This window comes from Triplophysa rosa, linkage group LG19 (genome assembly GCF_024868665.1).
Source record: "Triplophysa rosa linkage group LG19, Trosa_1v2, whole genome shotgun sequence".
NCBI classification, from domain to species: domain Eukaryota; kingdom Metazoa; phylum Chordata; class Actinopteri; order Cypriniformes; family Nemacheilidae; genus Triplophysa; species Triplophysa rosa.
In genome coordinates, this window is record NC_079908.1 from 10,884,427 (window position 1) to 10,902,852 (window position 18,426).

The 18,426-nt window shown below is 40.8% G+C and overlaps 2 protein-coding genes across 3 annotated transcripts in view; one reads left to right on the forward strand and one right to left on the reverse strand.

Annotated features, from left to right (window-relative positions):
• Positions 1–18,426, reverse strand: part of pcxa (pyruvate carboxylase a) — a 109,469-nt gene that overhangs the window by 24,503 nt on the left and 66,540 nt on the right. The window lies entirely within an intron of this gene.
• On the forward strand, positions 2,695–12,364 carry lrfn4a (leucine rich repeat and fibronectin type III domain containing 4a). 2 transcript variants are annotated; one of them, XM_057359845.1, is made up of 4 exons: positions 2,695–3,046; positions 3,532–4,033; positions 5,268–6,903; positions 10,567–12,364. In XM_057359845.1, the coding sequence occupies exons 3-4, from the start codon at positions 5,291–5,293 to the stop codon at positions 11,624–11,626; spliced, it is 2,673 nt and encodes an 890-aa protein (XP_057215828.1). In that variant the 5' UTR covers positions 2,695–3,046; positions 3,532–4,033; positions 5,268–5,290; the 3' UTR covers positions 11,627–12,364. The 2 variants fall into 2 exon arrangements, with proteins under 2 accessions (XP_057215828.1, XP_057215829.1); XM_057359846.1 differs by lacking the exon at positions 3,532–4,033.

Here is an 18,426-nt window from a genome sequence, read left to right on the forward strand (position 1 = left end):
TGAAAATGAGCCACAAATGTGTATAGCCAGACAGATGGAAGGCCAGATGGTGAAATCACTACGTTTGTCTCACAGATTTAACCAGTTTGACTAGCTCATCAGAGTTTGGTGCTTTAGCATCACTTCAATGACTTCTCTGTGTATCTGTCCATGGTGCTGAAATAACTCGGGAGTTTGAATCTACAAAAACAGTTCCAGTCACTTTATGGAGGTGTATGTATGCACATAAAGAATCATATGTATTGTATTATATTTATTATAATTAGGAATATTTACGTAAGCAAATATATTACTCATCCATTTCCAGTGTTGGAAACCTGATTTAACTGAACCGAGACCAACCATGAGCCTGCTCGCTTGCCAAATCTAGCTTTCAAAGTCTGATATGTCAGCTGCAGTAAGCTTTAGCAGACTCTGAGCCCACCGGTTCTGTGCTCCAAGTGTGTGGAGCGGGGCTAAAGCGGGCTGCTGGCGAGCTACTGGCGAGCTTGCATGTCGTCCGCTTAGCTGTGCTTGCATGTAGTCAGCCCTCTATATATAGCCCGGCATAGAGACTGTGACTCACGCTCACCTAAAATCACTGAGCCCAGGAAAACAACACGATTATGAGAATTAGAGAAAGAAATGGATCAGCCCAAGTTACACTTGTTCTTCTTTTCTCGTGTTCTTTGGACCTTTTTCTTTCTGGTTCAACTCTCCTAGCTTCATACTTCTCCACAGATAAAGACCTTGGTGTCACGCTTGACAGCCATTTGTCTTTAGAAAAATCACACTTTCAACGTTTCTAGAGCAGCATTCTTTGAACGCAGAAATATTGCCAAGGTATGAATCATGCTCTCGGTCTCTAATGCAGAAAGGCTAGTTCAAGCATTTATGACCTCAAGACTGGATTATCGTAATGCATTTTTGGCTAGGTGTCCTGCATTAAGCATACCTGTAAAACAAGCTTTAAGTGGTTCAAAATGCACCAGACAGACTTCCTACAGGACTGATGATATCAGCCCTATTTTATCATCGCTACATCAACTACCTGTTAAGTTTTCTATGAATTTCAAAATACAGCTACTTTCTATAAAGCTTTAAAGGAACAGTTCACCCCCAAAAAAAAAAAAAAATGGGGGGCAGTTGTGGCCTAATGGTTAGAGAGTCGGACACATGACCAGAAGGTTGCCGGTTCGATTCCCAGGGCCGGCGGGTAACAACTGAGGTGCCCTTGAGCAAGGCACCTTACCCCTACTTGCTCCCCGGGCGCTGTAGTGATAGCTGCCCACTGCTCCGGGGGTACGTGTGTTCACTACTCTCTGGATGGGTTAAATGCAGAGGTCACATTTCGTTGCCTTGTACATGTGCAATGACAATAAATTGAAATTGAATCTAAAAATGAAAATTCTATCATCATTTACACACCCTAGTTGTTCCAAATCTGTATAAATGTCTGTGTTCTGATAAACACAGCAAAAGATATTTGGGAGAATGTCTGTAACCAAACAGTTCTGGTCCATCATTAACAACCATAGTAGGAAAAATTGCTTTATAAATTTTCTTTGTTCTGTTGAACACAAAAGAAGATATTTTGAAGAATGTTGAAAAGTAAACAGTTCTGGGGCACATTTGACTAACATTGTAATTTTTCCTACTATGGTAGTCAATGGTTTCCAAGAACTGTTTGGTTACCAACATTTTTCAAAATATCTTCTTTTGTGTTCTGCTGAAGAAGGAAAGTCATACACGTTTGAATGACATGAGGGTTAGTAAATGATGAAAAAAAAATCATTTTTGGGTCAACTTACTTTGACTTTACCTTTAAGATGACAAAATGTCAGCCTATTGATATTCTCTAAAATTGTATTATTGTCTTAAGTTAACATATTGCTTTTTTATAATTTACTCAATAAACATATGCCATATAACTAGAAAATAGTTGGCGTATGTATAATGTGCACTCTGTGCCTGGCTGGCTGCTCTCGAGGTTTTCTCCTTGTCTATCTAAACCTCTTATGTATTTTTTCCTCGCCGTTATTGCCTTTGGCTTGCTCTCTGGGACTGCTAAGGCACTTTTTTTATGAAACTGCTCTGAAATGACATGCATTATGAATAGCGCTATATAAATAAAACTGACGTGACACTCATAAGGTTATTACACTAAGTCAAGAGAGAGCTTTCCTTAGAAATGCATTAAAATATAATGAGTGTGTCTACGAATGAAAATGATGTCTGAATAGTGGTTCATTAACAACAGACTGCATTCATATAAACTTAATAGGAATATTTATGTACCAGACCACCTTTTTACAATGTTTAAAAACCCATATAGTGCCTGTTTTCCCCGGCACAATGGCATAACGTATAATCATTCAGCATTTACATAGTGTAAAGTCTTGGACTTTGTGGTTCTTTGTGCTGCTGGACGGCAAACTACTCAGAGCCAAACGAGTGCCAGTGCTGCCCTGCTGTTAAAGACGAACTGTCAGGGGGACAGAGCTTTGGGCAATTTCTTCTTATATCCAAACCCGCACCCCAGTCAGCCAATTCACTTTTCTCATTTTTCTCGTTTTCCCCTCATACACAGAGCCAAGACTGCTTCAGGCTTTAACACTCTCCCCTCCCTCCCTTTCTCTCTCTCTCTCCCTCCCTCTCTTTCTAACATTCTCTCTCTTCCCTCCCTCCTGCTCACTCTGCCCTTGCTGTAGCAGACACATTGCAGTCGCACGCGCCTGCTCTCACAGACATCGACTTGCTCCCTGCATCAAAAGCAACAACTCAGACTCGTGGAGCACAGGAACACGGAGCGAAACGGTAAAAACAAGGCATTGATTGACCAGCTAATAAGCAACAACAGCGCGTGGTTATCTGAAGATTTTTGTGGCTGTAGGTGATGGTTTCCTACTTTAAGGGCTGGGCTTGCCGGGACCGTCTGTAGGAGTAAAACAAAAGAGCCCGTGTAGGAATTCTGTTATGAGGATGCCCATCGCATGCACACTTTGTGGAAACGGGATGTTGGAGAAAACCACAGATCTATAAGATGGACGCAGAATTTGGAAATCAGGTTGGTGGTCGTCATTCATCCCCTAAAGGTTTTTTAGGAAAAGCAGCAGTCTAAATAGAGGAGTAGAGAACCGATAACTCTAGACAGAAGGAAAACATTCAGAATGGATTAATCAGAGAGAAAACAACATGGACTGATCGAGCTAGAGAAGAGTATCATGCAGTGAAAATGAACGTATCGGAAAAACTCAAAGTCTATCTAGACAAGATTGTGCATATACACACTGTTCGTCTCTAATGCCACAGGGTCTGCTTGAAAGCAGGTCTAATTGGATTATTTGCTTTAATGCGCCAGTTTACAGGAAGAATCAATTAATTTAGGATCCTCAATAGCATAATACACAGGCATCAGCAAACACATAGGAATAATATACAATACGGTTTGCACAACAGAATTCAAGTTTGAATGGCATTTAAATGATGTGAGCTGTAAGAAAAAGAAACTGAAAATATAATAATTAAAATATCTGTTGCGTCTTTTGGCAGTTCTGTCAGAGATGAAGTGGATCGGAAAGCACTTCTTGAAGCACCTTTGCAGTTATATTAAAGATGCTTTCATTGGATTCTCAATGTGAAAATACTCTTTGCTACTAACTATGGAGAATCCTTTCGAGTGAACGTTTCAAAAGGCAGGATATAGAGACATGTAATGAATATTAAGAAAAAGCACACATATCTACTTCTTTTAAAGACTGAGGATTAAGAGGATGGAGCCGTGTGACTCAAGGCGGATAAAGGAACGGCACGGCAGTAATGATGTGACTGTCAGCAATTCATCCATTTGACATCTGATCCAGCATACAGAATCATGATTTGTGGTCATTAACAAATCGGAATAAAATCAAACAATCTGAAGACTCAACATTTCCACAGTGCATCACCCTGGATTTGTATCCAAAGTAATGAGGGAACTAACAGAGCAGATCACATACAAAAAAATCAAAAGGCTTGGAAACCATTTTACATCTTGATGAAACAGACACCACAGGTATGGAAAATGGCAGTGTGTGTACATGTTTGTCATTTTATTTTCCACTCCATGCTTCAAACTTAAGGCAGCTGGAAGCCCATGAGATCAGTCAATTGTTCCTGGGGTATTTACACTGTGTAATTCCAGATCGCAAACTGAGCCCAAACTCCCCAGGGAATCCACTTTTTACACGAGCTATTGAAGCAAATTTGAATACTGTTATTTATAGAATATATTTCCACTCTGGCCCATCTCATCTCCTTCATTATTTCCCTTACGCTCTCGTTCTCAAGACTCGCTTTGTGAGCGTGACACTGGAGCCATTATGAAAGGTTGAAATGAGCAGGCCGAAATCTCATAAGGCAACAATTAGACGCATGGAACATTTCAGCATAATGCAGTTTTGCAGTTGTTGATTGAGACTGATGGACTAATTAAACGCAGTCAAGCACTCGCGAATGTTCAGAGACTTTTGTGCGTTAGATACAGCAGAGCTTCAGTCACAGTTCTAAAAGCAATTAAACCTAATTTACACACTCATTGTGGCGTGGCGCTGTCTTCCGCTCACTTTTGTCCTTGAGCCAGTTGGTTTGTCCATTTCTGTCTGAGTGCGAGACAGAATAGACACGCATACTCGCACACATACAGACAGTCATGTATCAGGTTAATGGAGCAATCAGACCCCTGTTGAAAAGCAGAGAGCTGCAAGGAGAAGAACAAACAGAAGGACATAAGACTTGGGTAAATAGATACACTTTGTCTGATAACACAGCCACAACAACAGCCACATAATCTCACATCTGTGATGAGAAGACTGCCAAGGCATTCATCACATAGAATGTGACTGATCATTTTGGGGCTTGTCCCTGGCAGCCATATCGAGTCTCTCTCTCCCTCTCACAAAGTTTGAAGTTCTTAAATAACTTACATGATAAATGCTTTGAAATTCAAACAACTGTCTAAAGGTTCCAGATAGACCATTAATCTGAAGTACTGGACATCAGTAGCTTGGCTCAAGATGAGCTCCTCTGTGAATTGATACATTGCTAGATACGGCAAATTTACGCTGGATGAGTGAGTAGGCATAAGACAAAGTCTTTGCGGTAATTAATAGATAACTGCATTTGTGCTGAGGATCGGTGAACGGAAGAGCAGTTCCATAATTTAGAGAGACACTTTGGAGGCATCGGTGACAGAAAGTGCTTTAAGTTTGTACAGAGATAAAGCCACTAATGTTGTTTTCCTTGTGCAGGTCTGTGGACAACCTGGATTACCATGCCACGCACACCACCAGGAAGTCCAGCAAGAGGAACGGAAGTTTTGCAAGAACAGGACTCGAAATGGAGATATCCTTCATCAACTATTCCTGTCAGCACAATACGTGTCAACCCCATGCCACAATCAACAATCCTCTGGCTGGGCCTCATAGGCTTTGTACTGTTGAAAAGCGGACCAGGTGTATTGGCAGGCGAGACGTGGGGCATGGTGTCAATCTGCCCGATCCACTGCGTGTGTCGGAATTTATCCGAGTCTCTGAGCACATTGTGTGTGAATAAAGGTCTTCTTTTCGTGCCACCGAACATTGATCGCCGCACTGTGGAGCTCCGTCTTGCTGACAATTACATTGTGGAAGTGGGAGGTACCGACTTTGCCAATATGACAGGACTTGTCGACCTGACACTGTCACGTAACACCATCCATGCTCTAAAACCATTTGCCTTCTCTGATCTGGAGAGTTTGCGGTCGCTTCACCTGGACACCAACCGTCTCACTGTGGTGGGACCTCAGGATCTGACAGGTCTTGTTAACCTTCAACATCTCATCATCAACAACAACCAGCTAACCAACGTCTCAGCAGATGCTTTTGATGATTTCTTACTAACCTTGGAGGATCTGGATCTTTCCTACAACAATCTGCGCAGGGTTCCTTGGGAAGCTATTCAAAACATGGCTAGCCTGCACACCTTAAATTTGGACCACAACCTCATAGACCAAATTGCTGAGGGTTCCTTTGGCGAGCTCTTCAAACTCTCCCGACTGGATATGACCTCAAACAGATTACAGACTCTTCCTCCCGATCCGCTGTTTTCCAGATCCCAGATTGGGGTTGTCAGTCCAACACCATACAATTCCATCATCAGCCTTAACTTTGGGGGTAATCCCCTGCACTGCAACTGCGAGCTGTTGTGGCTGCGACGACTGATCCGTGAAGACGACATGGAGACATGTGCCACACCTGCTCATTTGGCAGGCCGCTACTTCTGGTCCATCCCAGAAGAAGAGTTTACCTGCGAGCCTCCACTAATCACCCGTAATACCAACAAGTTGTGGGTGCTGGAGGGTCAAAGGGCTACGCTTAAATGCAGAGCTATCGGTGACCCCGAGCCAGTCATTCATTGGGTGTCACCAGATGACCGTATAATGGCCAACTCAAGTCGCATTCGCTCGTACTACAACGGCACGTTGGATTTTCTAGTGACCCGTGCCAGGGATGACGGCACCTATACGTGCATCGCCATCAATGCTGCGGGGGAATCCACAGCTTTGGTGGATTTAAAGATCATCCCTCTGCCCCACCGAGGGAATGGCACAATATCCCTAATCAACCAGAGAGACCCTGGATCCTCTGATATTAGCAGTGGGCGGGGAGGGATTGATGGGGCAGGGAATGGTGTGGTGACTGTAAGGAACGTCACCGGGGGTAAGGCAGAATCTGGAGAGAAGGGAGGTGGCAGCAATGGAGGGAATGAGAACTTGGTTGGAGTTTTGGGTGTGACAACTAGTTCAGCCCAGATCCGCTGGAAAATGGGTAGATCCTCAACTCCTTTCTTGGTTTGGATGTACCAAATCCAGTACAACAGCACAGCAGACGATGCACTTGTTTACAGGTAGGGATGTTTCCTGATCTTAGTGTTGTGGCAGCACAACCTTTCTGACAAAAAACAATGTGTTGGTTTTCATCATTCAGAAAGAGCGAATGCATGTAAACATCACTGGCGCTCATGTTCATGGATTACAGGCCTTAGATATTGATGAAAAGATGAAAGCCAAAAGAAACAGACACAGACCCAAAGCAGATGGAAGATACAAGTTGAGCCATGAGGCTAAAAGAGATACAGTCAGCTATTTATAGCCAAACGGGAGTGAGGAAAACAGAGCAGTGGAGTGAGAGGAAGTCCTTCTGACTCTGGTTAAAATAAGATGGACCCTTTGAAGTAGCAAAACCTACACATTTGAGCATGGTGTCACAACGCATCAGGAAGAGTGAAATGGATCTAAATGGAAGGAGATCGGGCAGGACCCAAGAGTAGCTCTGTGGGAGCTTATACTGACTCCTGAGAATAGCACAGAGTAATTTAAAAAAATGGTGAACCTCTAAGTTTCACAAACGTTTGGTTTAAAGTTTGGTCAGGTTGCATTTAGACATACTAACAAGAGACAAAATAAAAAATCTTCTAAATATTTTATCTAATTTGTTCATTTGAATCTTGCAGTGTTATCTTTATCTCTTTGCCCTCAAAAACTCAAAAGGAAGCTCACAAAGGTTAGAACACAAGCTAAGACTAAGAGGCCTAACAAAAGAAATAAGGCATCCAAGGTATGTGATCTATAATGCATAGTAAAGGTGAGGGGAATTGTTTGTGTGACATGAAATGAAATATATAAATAGACCAAGGATGATGGGTTGAGGAGATATGGGGGTATGAGGGAAACCGAGGAAGCAGCAGTTGCTGAGCGATGGCAGGCTGAGAAATGGATGAGTGGGAGGCCAGGCATCTTCATAATGGACCCGTTACTACAGCTATTACCATCAACATGTAAGATTCTCTAAGTATAAACACAGAAAAACACCCAGGGTCAGAAGATACCATACAGTACTGCAAAATGACTGCCCACCTTTGATGCATTGCTAAAATGGTCTCAAGAATAGATACTTTTCCCAGATATTTCTGCACATCAGAAGAAATATTCAAGGTTCAATACAAGTTTGGCATCATTGACAACATTTGTGATACAATCAATTACAACATTAAACTATTTATTATAGGTCCTTTGTTTTGTTAAAAACATATTGTTACAGTAAGGTACTTGAAGCAAATGGGGCAATAAAGAAGTAAGTTAGGTAATGTTACTATACAGTTTTACAAGTATTATCATCATGCATCACCAGCATGCAAAGTAATATTTACTTTAACTGAAGAAAAAGCTGCACATTTCTTGCTTTAAAACCCTTAAACCGGAATGGTCTTGTTTAGTGCTATTGTCAGTATTTTACTGTAACCAGTTTTTGTGTAAGAACAGGAATGAGTCAAATTACTTTTCATATAATGCCACAACTTGCACTGAACCCTGTAACATTCCTTTAATTCAATTTAACTTTTACAAGACCGCCAAAAAATCTCCACCGTACATCTGGCCCCAACTTGTTTTATCCTAAATGTAAACCACATTCATTTTAAGCACATTTCTGAACACCCTAAAAAAATACAGCTATAAATATCATGTATGGGTCTCATCACTGCAGAACTTTAGAAAAGGTTTCCTTCACAATCATCCATATGATATTGAAATTTAATATTCAGATACGTATGCAAATGTCTCATTGATATGCAGTGACACACTGAGCCTCAAAACAGGAGAAGTACGTGAACGCAGTCTTTGATTCCTTAAATTGCTAATTTAATAACACTATACTGTAGTTCTTTTTACCGAGGCTAATACTCAAGGGAAGTCATTGTGTAGCAAATAAATAAATAAATGAGTGACGAATCTCACAAAAGACTGTAAAATCTAAAAGCACACATATTGAAAGCAGAGGAAAGGAGATTAGAAATTGTTCAAGGTCCTTTTCACATCAACCATCAATTACCTCTCGATGCAATGAATTAAGAGTCTCGAATCATGCGTCTAACCATCCAAAGCATTTTCATTATTGCCATTTATGCCAAAGCAAATCCAGAGGCCAATGCAGTCCAATTAAATAGGGCCATATAGACCTTTTTTCACCAGAGATGGCAGATATGATTATGTATAGACTAGTGTAGGCTGAGGTCCTTTAGCGTGTTTATTCTCTGTGCTTAATTACAAGAACAAATAATGCATTAAAATGTACACAATCAGTAGAAATCAGATTCGACAGTAGAAAAATACCTTGTTATGAAATTGTTTCATAATAAGGTATTTTTCTACTGTCTAAGCAAATCGAGCAGTACTGCCAGTCATCACAGCTGCAGAACCTAGGAAACGCATCTCACCAAATGAGTGCAGAAAGCTACATGAGAATTTGTGCAGTTTAAAATGATCAATAAAATATACTTGACAAATTATATTGAAAAGTTGCATCATGTTATTACTTAATGAACAGGATTTGTATTACACATACTATGTGACAGGATGATACTTGGCATGTATGTATAATGTAATCCAAGAGAAAAATGGGTTTTCTCAGCTAAACCTGGTAAAGTCACCTTTGGCTTGCTCACAGTTCATTAATATGAAGTTAAACTAGTGCCTTACAAATCTGCATGTGCATATTAAGATTAGCAAAGCTGTAAATCAAATTACAAGAGTAAAATAAAAATGTGCATGTGCAGAATAAGATTCATATGTGTAAATGCTCTAATAAAAGAGAGGCGGGTCTATGTGTTTCTTGTAACAAATCAAATCTGGTTGATCAGACTTGTTAAATAACAGATCGTGCTTCTTAAATTTTTTTTGCATTTAATGTCACTGTTTTCATAAATATAAAAATGACATTTAAAGGGATCTTCCACTCAAAAATTAAAATTCTGCTATGAATTACTTCCCCCAACTTCCATACCTGTATAAATGTCTTTGTTCTGTTGAACACAAGGAAAGCTATTTAGAAACATGTTAGCAACTGACAGTTCTGGGGCACCATTGACTACCATAGTAGAAAAAATTACAATGGCAGTCAAAAGTGCCCCCAAAAAATTCTTCTAAATGTTTTCCTTTGTGTTCAACAGAACAAAAAAATATACAATAACTGTTCCGACTATGGTAGTCAATGGTGCCCCAGAACTGTCAGCTGCTAACATTCTTCCAAATATCTTTCCTTTGTGTTCATCAGAACAAAGAAATTTATACAAGTTTAGAAGGACTTGAGGGTGAGTAATTCATGACAAAATGCTCATTTTTGGGTGGAGTATCCCTTTAAAAACATGCTTTTATAGTGTTGTTTTTCACATTTTACTCTGCACATGCACATCTTTATATTCAAACATTTAAAAATTACCTTACCCGCAACATCCTTCACACTTTTGCACATCTCACTCTGTACATACAAATATTTTAATACAAAGTCAATACTAATATACATAATTGAGACAGCTTTATCTTAAACATACTGTATGTTCGTTTCATTTCATTTAATCGTTTCACAAATCCCCTTCTATGCAGAAGATTGATTTCAGAATACAACTGCTTCATGCCCAACTTTATTTACTTGATATATATCTGACTGTTTTTTCTTGATGCACTCTTTACCCTATATTTCTCATTAACTTTCTTCTTTTTCTATTTGATGTCAGAATTCTGCCTCCAACTAGTAACAGTTTCCTGCTGAAAAACCTGGTGTCGGGAGCAGACTACAGTCTGTGCGTCTTGGCCATATTTGATGATGGCATCTCCTCCCTGGCTACAACAAAGGTGTTGGGTTGCATCCAGTTCAGCACTAAAGAGGATTACCCAGAATGCCGTTCTCTGCATGCTCACTTCCTGGGCGGCACGCTGACAGTGATGGTGGGTGGCGTGGTGGTGGTAACCCTTCTGGTCTTCACCGTGGCCATGATGGTTCGCCATCGCGTCTGCGGCGAGTGTCGAGATGATGCCAACAGGTCGGGCAAGTTTTTGCCAGCCAAAGGGGTGGATGTTTATGCCCAGACGAATGGAAACAACAGCATGATGATGGTGGCGCTGCCAAATAGAGTCTTGGCCCAAAGATCAAAAGCAACACAGGACAAAACCAAACACAAGTCTGGCTCGGCACCCAAACCAAAACAGAGCCCGGAGCCGCACCGCGGCCGGAGCGCGGACATGTGCGGTGGGGGCGAAGGTGCAGCGAGGGAAAAATGTACACCAGAGAACGAAAGATTGACACTCTACTACTCCCCGAGTAACACGCTTCCCCTACCGACACACAAGCGAACTGGTAGGCTCAAGTTACGAAAGTCTCCGGAGACAGAGGGAGACGTGGGGGGGCTGGGGGGCGAGCAAGTCTCTCTTTCACTGACACAGGATGGAGAGGAAGAACGAGACGGAGAGTCAGACTTGTGGAGGGCTCTGAAAACCAAACGAAGCTGCTCTTTCGATGTGGGTGAAATCACCACCACCACCTGCTCCGGCTACGCCAAGCGGTTGAGCGTCATCTGGACCCGTCGTAGCCAGTCGCTGCACGGCATGCTGGTCCACTGCGCCTCCACCACCAGCACGTCCAGCACGGGCAGCGAGCAGTACGGCCACGCTCTGACACAAAACTATCTACATGCCTTTGCTTCCAACCACTCCTCAAACTCCAACTGTAACTCGACTTCTAACTCGAACAGTAGCATGACTGTCAACCCAAGAGACCTGGAGGAAAGTGTGGTGTAGCCACATTCAGGGTCAAAGCGACCTATAAAAAGATAAAAAGGGACAAATGCGGTAACTCGAGAGAAAACAAACTATGAAAATGTGATTATCAGAGGAGACCAGGAGTCGATGTGGAGCGGTGCTCCTGACACAAAAGATTGGCTATTTAGTGATGACCGCCATTATTATAGCCACAACAAGGCTCGAAATCAATTTATGCGGGGACAAAGAATGACGAGTTGGATTTGTAGAAAAGAAAAGAAACGCAAGGACATGTTTGTTTTTTATGATGGGCTTAAGGCATGGGGGATTACAACCTAAAGCATCTGTTTCAACAAGATTAACGAACCAATTAATAAATGGTTGAATAAATCAGCTGCGACTTTATACTCGAGCAACACTATTTGAATGATAATGCCAAGCTGAAACAAGGGGGTAAATTTTACAAAAACAAAACCCAAAGAGGGAGTCCATTATTTGTCAAAATATGCTGCTGTGAACACATGTGGGCCCTCTGATGAGAGCACAGTATATAAATACGCTGTAAAGTGTCTTTTCAATTTTCTTGGTGGTTATGTTTTTCAATGAATATCAAAAAGATAGGGGAGGTATCTGAGCTACTTAACATTTCAGCACGTTAGCTAAATGGATGAATCATTTGTTCAAATGTCATTCAACAGTGGTCTCTGAATAGTCATTCTTGTTCTTGTCTGATCAGCCTTTTTTCAACATCATGAAGAATAAAAAACTGTTCTGTAAAACTGATATTCTGTATTGTGGAATGAGGCTGTAATGAGCTCAATCTTCTGATCGGTTAATTGCTTTTCAAAGTCCCAAAAGCCGTAAGACGTCCGCAATGCTTTGAACCGCAAGCTTCTGACAGCGTAGTGCACCTAAAGACCTGACGAAAATGTCAGATAGGATAATACGCACTAATGTGCTAATACGACTCCATTAAAGAAAATAAAACCAGCTTCGCTCGCTATGGTTAAGATTTAATTACAGATAACTTAAAATAAAAACAACAACAGCTAATCGGGAAGACCTCGGCAAGCGAGAGTTTAACTGCGTGTCATTTCCAGGGAAGATTTCTTCGCTTCTGTTGTGTGCGTGAGGTGCAAATATAGTTATGAGGGAGGCCAAGCCCACTGCAGAGCGGTTTATATAACAGCTGACAGAAGAGAGGGAGATGGAGATGAAAGAGGCAGGATGGAGGTGTGATGTGTGGACAAGAAAGACGACAGTGGTGCAGTTGGGGAAAGTATACTGCCTGCATCAATATTCAAGCTGGTGTGCCGTTTCAATGAATGACTATAATATTATATCTGAAATGCTCCCTAGAGCTTATAGAGGTTATAGTTATGTATAAATTGGTGCCAAATTACGGCATTAACAATATCTGCCTTGTATATGCTCTATAAAATGGCTAATTGATACTTTGCCGTATTGAAAACACCACAATTTGACGATACACTTATTGACATCTTTGAAAAAGCTCACTGAGATTTTCTCAATGCATCCTGGGATTTATTTATTTATGAAACACACATGCAGTGCTGTGTTGAAAACTGACTAAAGAAGGTATCTTATTACATATGTACATAATTTTGCTACCTACTGTCCAACTTTCACCTTCAGGAGTGCACATATGATGCTTTGAAATGCTGCAGATATAGGTGGTTCCCTAGAGGTTTGGAATAGATATGCTCATTCAGTACTATACAAGTTCTCCATTACATTCTCATTAATAATAATAAAACACTAGGGTGTAAATTGGACGTTTTGTCACGATCTGATCCGATATAATTTTGCTTATTTTTGCCATTACCTGGAAAGAATTGATTATTGGTGAAAATTGCAATGATTACGATCTGATTCAGGGGTAGATTGATCAATTCATGGATATTAAATATATGCCTATTTTACACAACCAGTGTAAGGAGAATTCAAGTGGGACTTAAATATGCTATGGAGGGATATATAAACGATTTTAAAATAAATATGGTGGATAAAAAAAATTTGGAAGCGAGGGTTTACAGATCACAATGCAAGCGGGAGAAGCCTCATGTTAGGGTTGTCACAATCGCAGATGACAACATCTAGGATCAACTTTTAATTGATTTACATTTAACCACTTTAATATGGAGAGACACTGAAATGTAGACCTTTATTTATGACCTACAATGTACATGCTGTGAGAACAGTTAGCTATTTAGGTTTGTATGTTAGCATGGACTCACTAACTTAACTAGTTTTAGCCAGAGATACTATACTGAAGCACAAGATGACATTAGCGATCTGCAGATGGAAACTATAACTTAGTGAAAGTATGACAACCAGAAAATAAATGTTTTTGTCTTCACTGGGATTGGAGTTGAATCGGGTTACTGCACCCACAATTTGCTCTTTTTGTTTGGGTTTCGGAAATTTAATAAAATAAATTCTATTCGTCATCCTCCCAGGACACCTGGAATTAGTACAATACGGTTGTATTTGTTGACATTAGTTAAAGCCACAATATGGAATAATTTTATGAAATACCCAAAAATCACTTGCACAGTGCGATATATTTCATGCAGTTGTGTACTTACATTATCCCAAATGTTCCCAAGAATGTGCAAATCCAGAGAAATTCCCATTTAAAATAATGGCCCATCCCTTGTCTCCCTTGTATTTGTCGCATATCAGTGACTTAATATCCGGAGCTCCGCACTACCCTCAGTTTCCGGTTGTAGAAACTACGGCAACACGCAAATGCGGAAGTGGTTATACAGCATCTGGGACGCAGCATCTGTTGTTCTGTTATTATGGATCACAATTACTCTTTGGTGAGTAAAGGAAACCCAAAAAAGCGTAAACGTAGGCCAAATGAGGCAAGCAGGTTTATGGACAAGATTAATATCGGTGTGGCGTTTTCTAAATGGAGAGAGCTTCGCGACCAACTTGGATTTGACAGAGACTCTGCTCTCGCATGTGTTTTAATAAACAGGTAAGCAATTTTTTTTTAATTGTACACGAAATACTCATGCACAGATTATTTGAATAGTTATGAATGCAGTTACTCTATGAAATAAAGTATATGTCGCACAAAAATATGTAGCCAGTAACATTACTTGTACATACTGTGGGTTTCGTTACAATTTACTTTTTAAACGACGACTGTATGACTGTTTGAAACAGGTAAAACTGTGTAGCATTACGCTACCAAATCAATTGATTAAGTCAAATATCAGTCGCGGGCTAACATAGCATTACATTCCACATTTCTTGCGATGACATAAAATAAAATAAATTCATTACCTCGTCCGTGAACATGATGGGCGATCTCCATACGCCTCTGGATGGTGAAAACAACATGTCCCATAATTCCACTCTCCTACATAACGTCATTTAGCTTCACCTTTTGTTGTTGTTTCGATAGTGCACCATCTAGCGGTCCAAATATTCCATATTGTGGCTTTAATGCATTAGCTAACATGAACTAACAACAAATAATACTGCAGTATTTATAATGTTAATTTCATCATTTATAAATGCATTTTTAAATCAAATGTTAATGTTAATTAATGCACAACTAACAAGAATAACTGTATTGACATTACCTAACATTATCAAATGTGACCCTGGATCGCAAAACCAGTCTTACACTGGGTTCACACCAAACGCGAATTAGCGTTTAGCGCGAGTAAATTACATACATAGTAAACGCAAACACGCATACAGAAGCAGTTGAAAGTACACGAAGGTTTAAAATATTTGTCATTTCCCATCACTCAGGCAAAAATTACAAACTTTTCCCACGAGTAATACAAAGAGCGTGGAACGCGATTGTTTGCGTTTGAACCCAGCATTAGGGGACGATCACATAGAACACGTTTTTCATGTTGGAAAATGCAAGGCGTGCCACGCTGCTCTTTTGTTTGACTCTTTGAAAAGAGCAGCGCGCAGCAGTTTATTTTATGTTGCTAGGTAACCACCTAAACAGCTGTCCTTGTCAGTCAAGGATTATAGAGCGAGCGCTCTAGTTGCTGAATCTTTAAAAAGGTACAAGTAGAGGGCGCTTGCTCTGACCTTGCTCTGTTAACCCGCGTCAGCCACGTTTCTCCTTCATCATTGCAGTCTCCGCACGTTTCAAGCAAATTTAAAGCAAGCTGTAAATTTCCGTCACCACATCGGAAGGCCCTGATTAACAACTTCAAAGGCGATTTCCTCAATATTTACGGTTTTAAACGGTTTTATCTCCGCCAGATATTGTAGCAAACATCAATAGAAAGCTTGTTTATAAATTAAAAAAAATTGACCCATAAGACCCATTAGACTGGTTTTGTCATCCAGGGTCACAAATGTTAATAATACTGTAAATATGCTGTAGAAGTATTGCTTATTGTTAGTTCATGTTAGTTAATGCATTTACTCATGTTAACCAACATAACCTTATTGTAAGGTGTTACATAATAGTTCAATGACTTTATAAATCTTACAGGCTTCTGTGCTAAAATATGAAAAAGGTATCAATATTTTACGCATATCATCGATATGTTGTATCGTTAGACATTGATCAATTCATCCATGCATATTGATGTATTGTTACGCCCCTAAAACACACTGTATAATAGATGGAAGAAAAAATCTAAATCGCCAAAAAGAGACCATCAGTAACGGCTAAAAAAAACCCCTGCTCATTACAAGCACTGTCACCATGTCTGAAATACACCATATGTCCACCCAGAAACATCACGCACTAATGCCACGCTCTCCTTTTCAGAGACTCTTTTGTTGCAGATTGTGAAAATTTCAGTCATGCTTTTTATTTCCAAAGCACCCCCCAGAGTGCATAAATGTCTTTACACAGTCTATGACGAGCGTGCAACCCAGAGTTCAGAAAACAGCGTGGGCAGTAAATGGAGGAGAGAGAACCTCATCCTTCTGACTGCCACAGGCAACACTCTGCCCCCTTTACCCAATTAAAACTTCCCGATTGGCACGTCGCTGGTTAGCACATCATGCATGCAGAAGGTGCAGTAGCAGTGATGCAGACAGAGGTGGCCTGTTCTCTCTCTGGCAGTGATGACTTCACTGCAGCTGCACCCACGGAGCTCTCCTCCTCCCTCTCTATCTAGCTATCATGAGAAAGAGAGCAAGAGTCTTGACAACAACCCAGCAGCACATAAAGTGCAGTCTAAGCAACTTTAATCCTTTGAGCTTCAAACTCAATCCGACCGAACCAAACACATGGCGGGTGACATCTGCGGTGCACAGCGAGCGAGTGCTTTCTCTAAATGGTCTCCAACACATACAAAGTTTGTAAAATAGCAGACGTATAGCTGATGTCACAAAGCTTTCGTATTGTACAGAAAGTAAAATGGAGTGCTTATGCCTATTTCAACATATTAGGACATACGGTACTGTGCAAAAGTCTCAGGACATTATCAACTTTGTTGTTTTAGCATGTTGTCATTTATTTTTCAGTCTATTTATTAAGCTACAGACAGAAAATGAGGGAAACAAAAACATTCTGAACAAAAAGGCTTTTTCAGACTAACACCGTGTCTACACTGGACGCGACACGACAAAAGACATTAGAAACGCATTAGAACCCATTATCATTTTCAATTTTGCCATGTAGACACGGTGTTAAGTCAGCGTTTTACACAGACTTCATCTTATTATATGGAGTTATTTTTAGAATACTTTTTGAATATATAAAGACACTATAATCTTTACACACAGGCTGGAAAAAGTCTAGCTACTAAAATAGCCAATTCCACAGGGATTAAAACAATCTTTCTGTAATTATTACTTTACTCCACCTCCTCGTGTAAAACTAATCCCCTCTGAATAGGGCTTAAAATAATGACCAGGTCATTGGAAATACTCCATACATTCATCTGGATCATGAAGGGGAATATCAACTCCCACATAACCAGACTTCCTCTCCCCCGCGGTCTGGTCTCCTCAAACTCCCAACACCAAGGACAGAAGAGAGAACACCGTCAAGTGTACATTTTGACTTGCTCACCCCCCTCTACGCCTGTACGTCATGATGTTCTCACTTTCCCTTTAATTTAAGTAGGGCGGAGAGATGTGATGGGGAGGTCACCTCTTTTTAAAGTGCACCACCTCTGTGACTTTTTTACCGCCCTTTCTTACATCCCCCTGCCAGCTATTATTGCCTATATATTGCCCCCAGCAAAGAATTACCCAGAAACCTCGGCCTGTTCTGCTTCATCACTTCTCCTCCTCTTATCAAAACGCACATCCTTTCCCGTCAGGACAGGGAGAGTGCGGGCGTCTGACAGGTGCTTTTCTGTTGGAGGTTGGAGCTGTCAGCCCCTTCCGCACCTCGCCGGTACCCCCGGGGTGCATACGCTCTCACTATTAGCAGCTCTCTCTTCATCAGTGGCAAGATTTCTCATTCACAACAGGTCTCGGCTGCCAGCGCCGCTAGCCAGGACTTTGAAAAGGCATTAAGTAATACCTCTAAGGTTGCAAGGTGCCGTGTTCCATTCATGCGGCCCCTTTGTTCCTATAGCTTTGATTCTGTTCTCCTATGAGCACCTGCTTTATTTTTAATAGAGTCGAGCGAGAGAGAACTAATAGCATACAGATTTTTGGATCCAAAGGGATATATGCACTCTCATCTAGTCGTATAACAACGTCTAGTTCACCGGTTTCCTACCGTGCACTTTTGTTTTCGAGGTAATACATCGCTTTCCTGTGAAGTGCAAAACATGTATTCTTGAATCTTTGGATCCCACGAATAAAAAGGGATTTTCATTTGTTTAAAGATTTACCTGAGACCATTCTACAGCATAAACGTT

Bases quoted from the DNA above. Each gene is read 5' to 3' on its own strand.
- lrfn4a (XM_057359845.1), top strand. From the start codon at position 5,291: ATGCCACGCACACCACCAGGAAGTCCAGCAAGAGGAACGGAAGTTTTG. The intron at 6,904-10,566 runs GTAGGGATGTTT...ATTTGATGTCAG, and splicing joins GACGATGCACTTGTTTACAG to AATTCTGCCTCCAACTAGTA.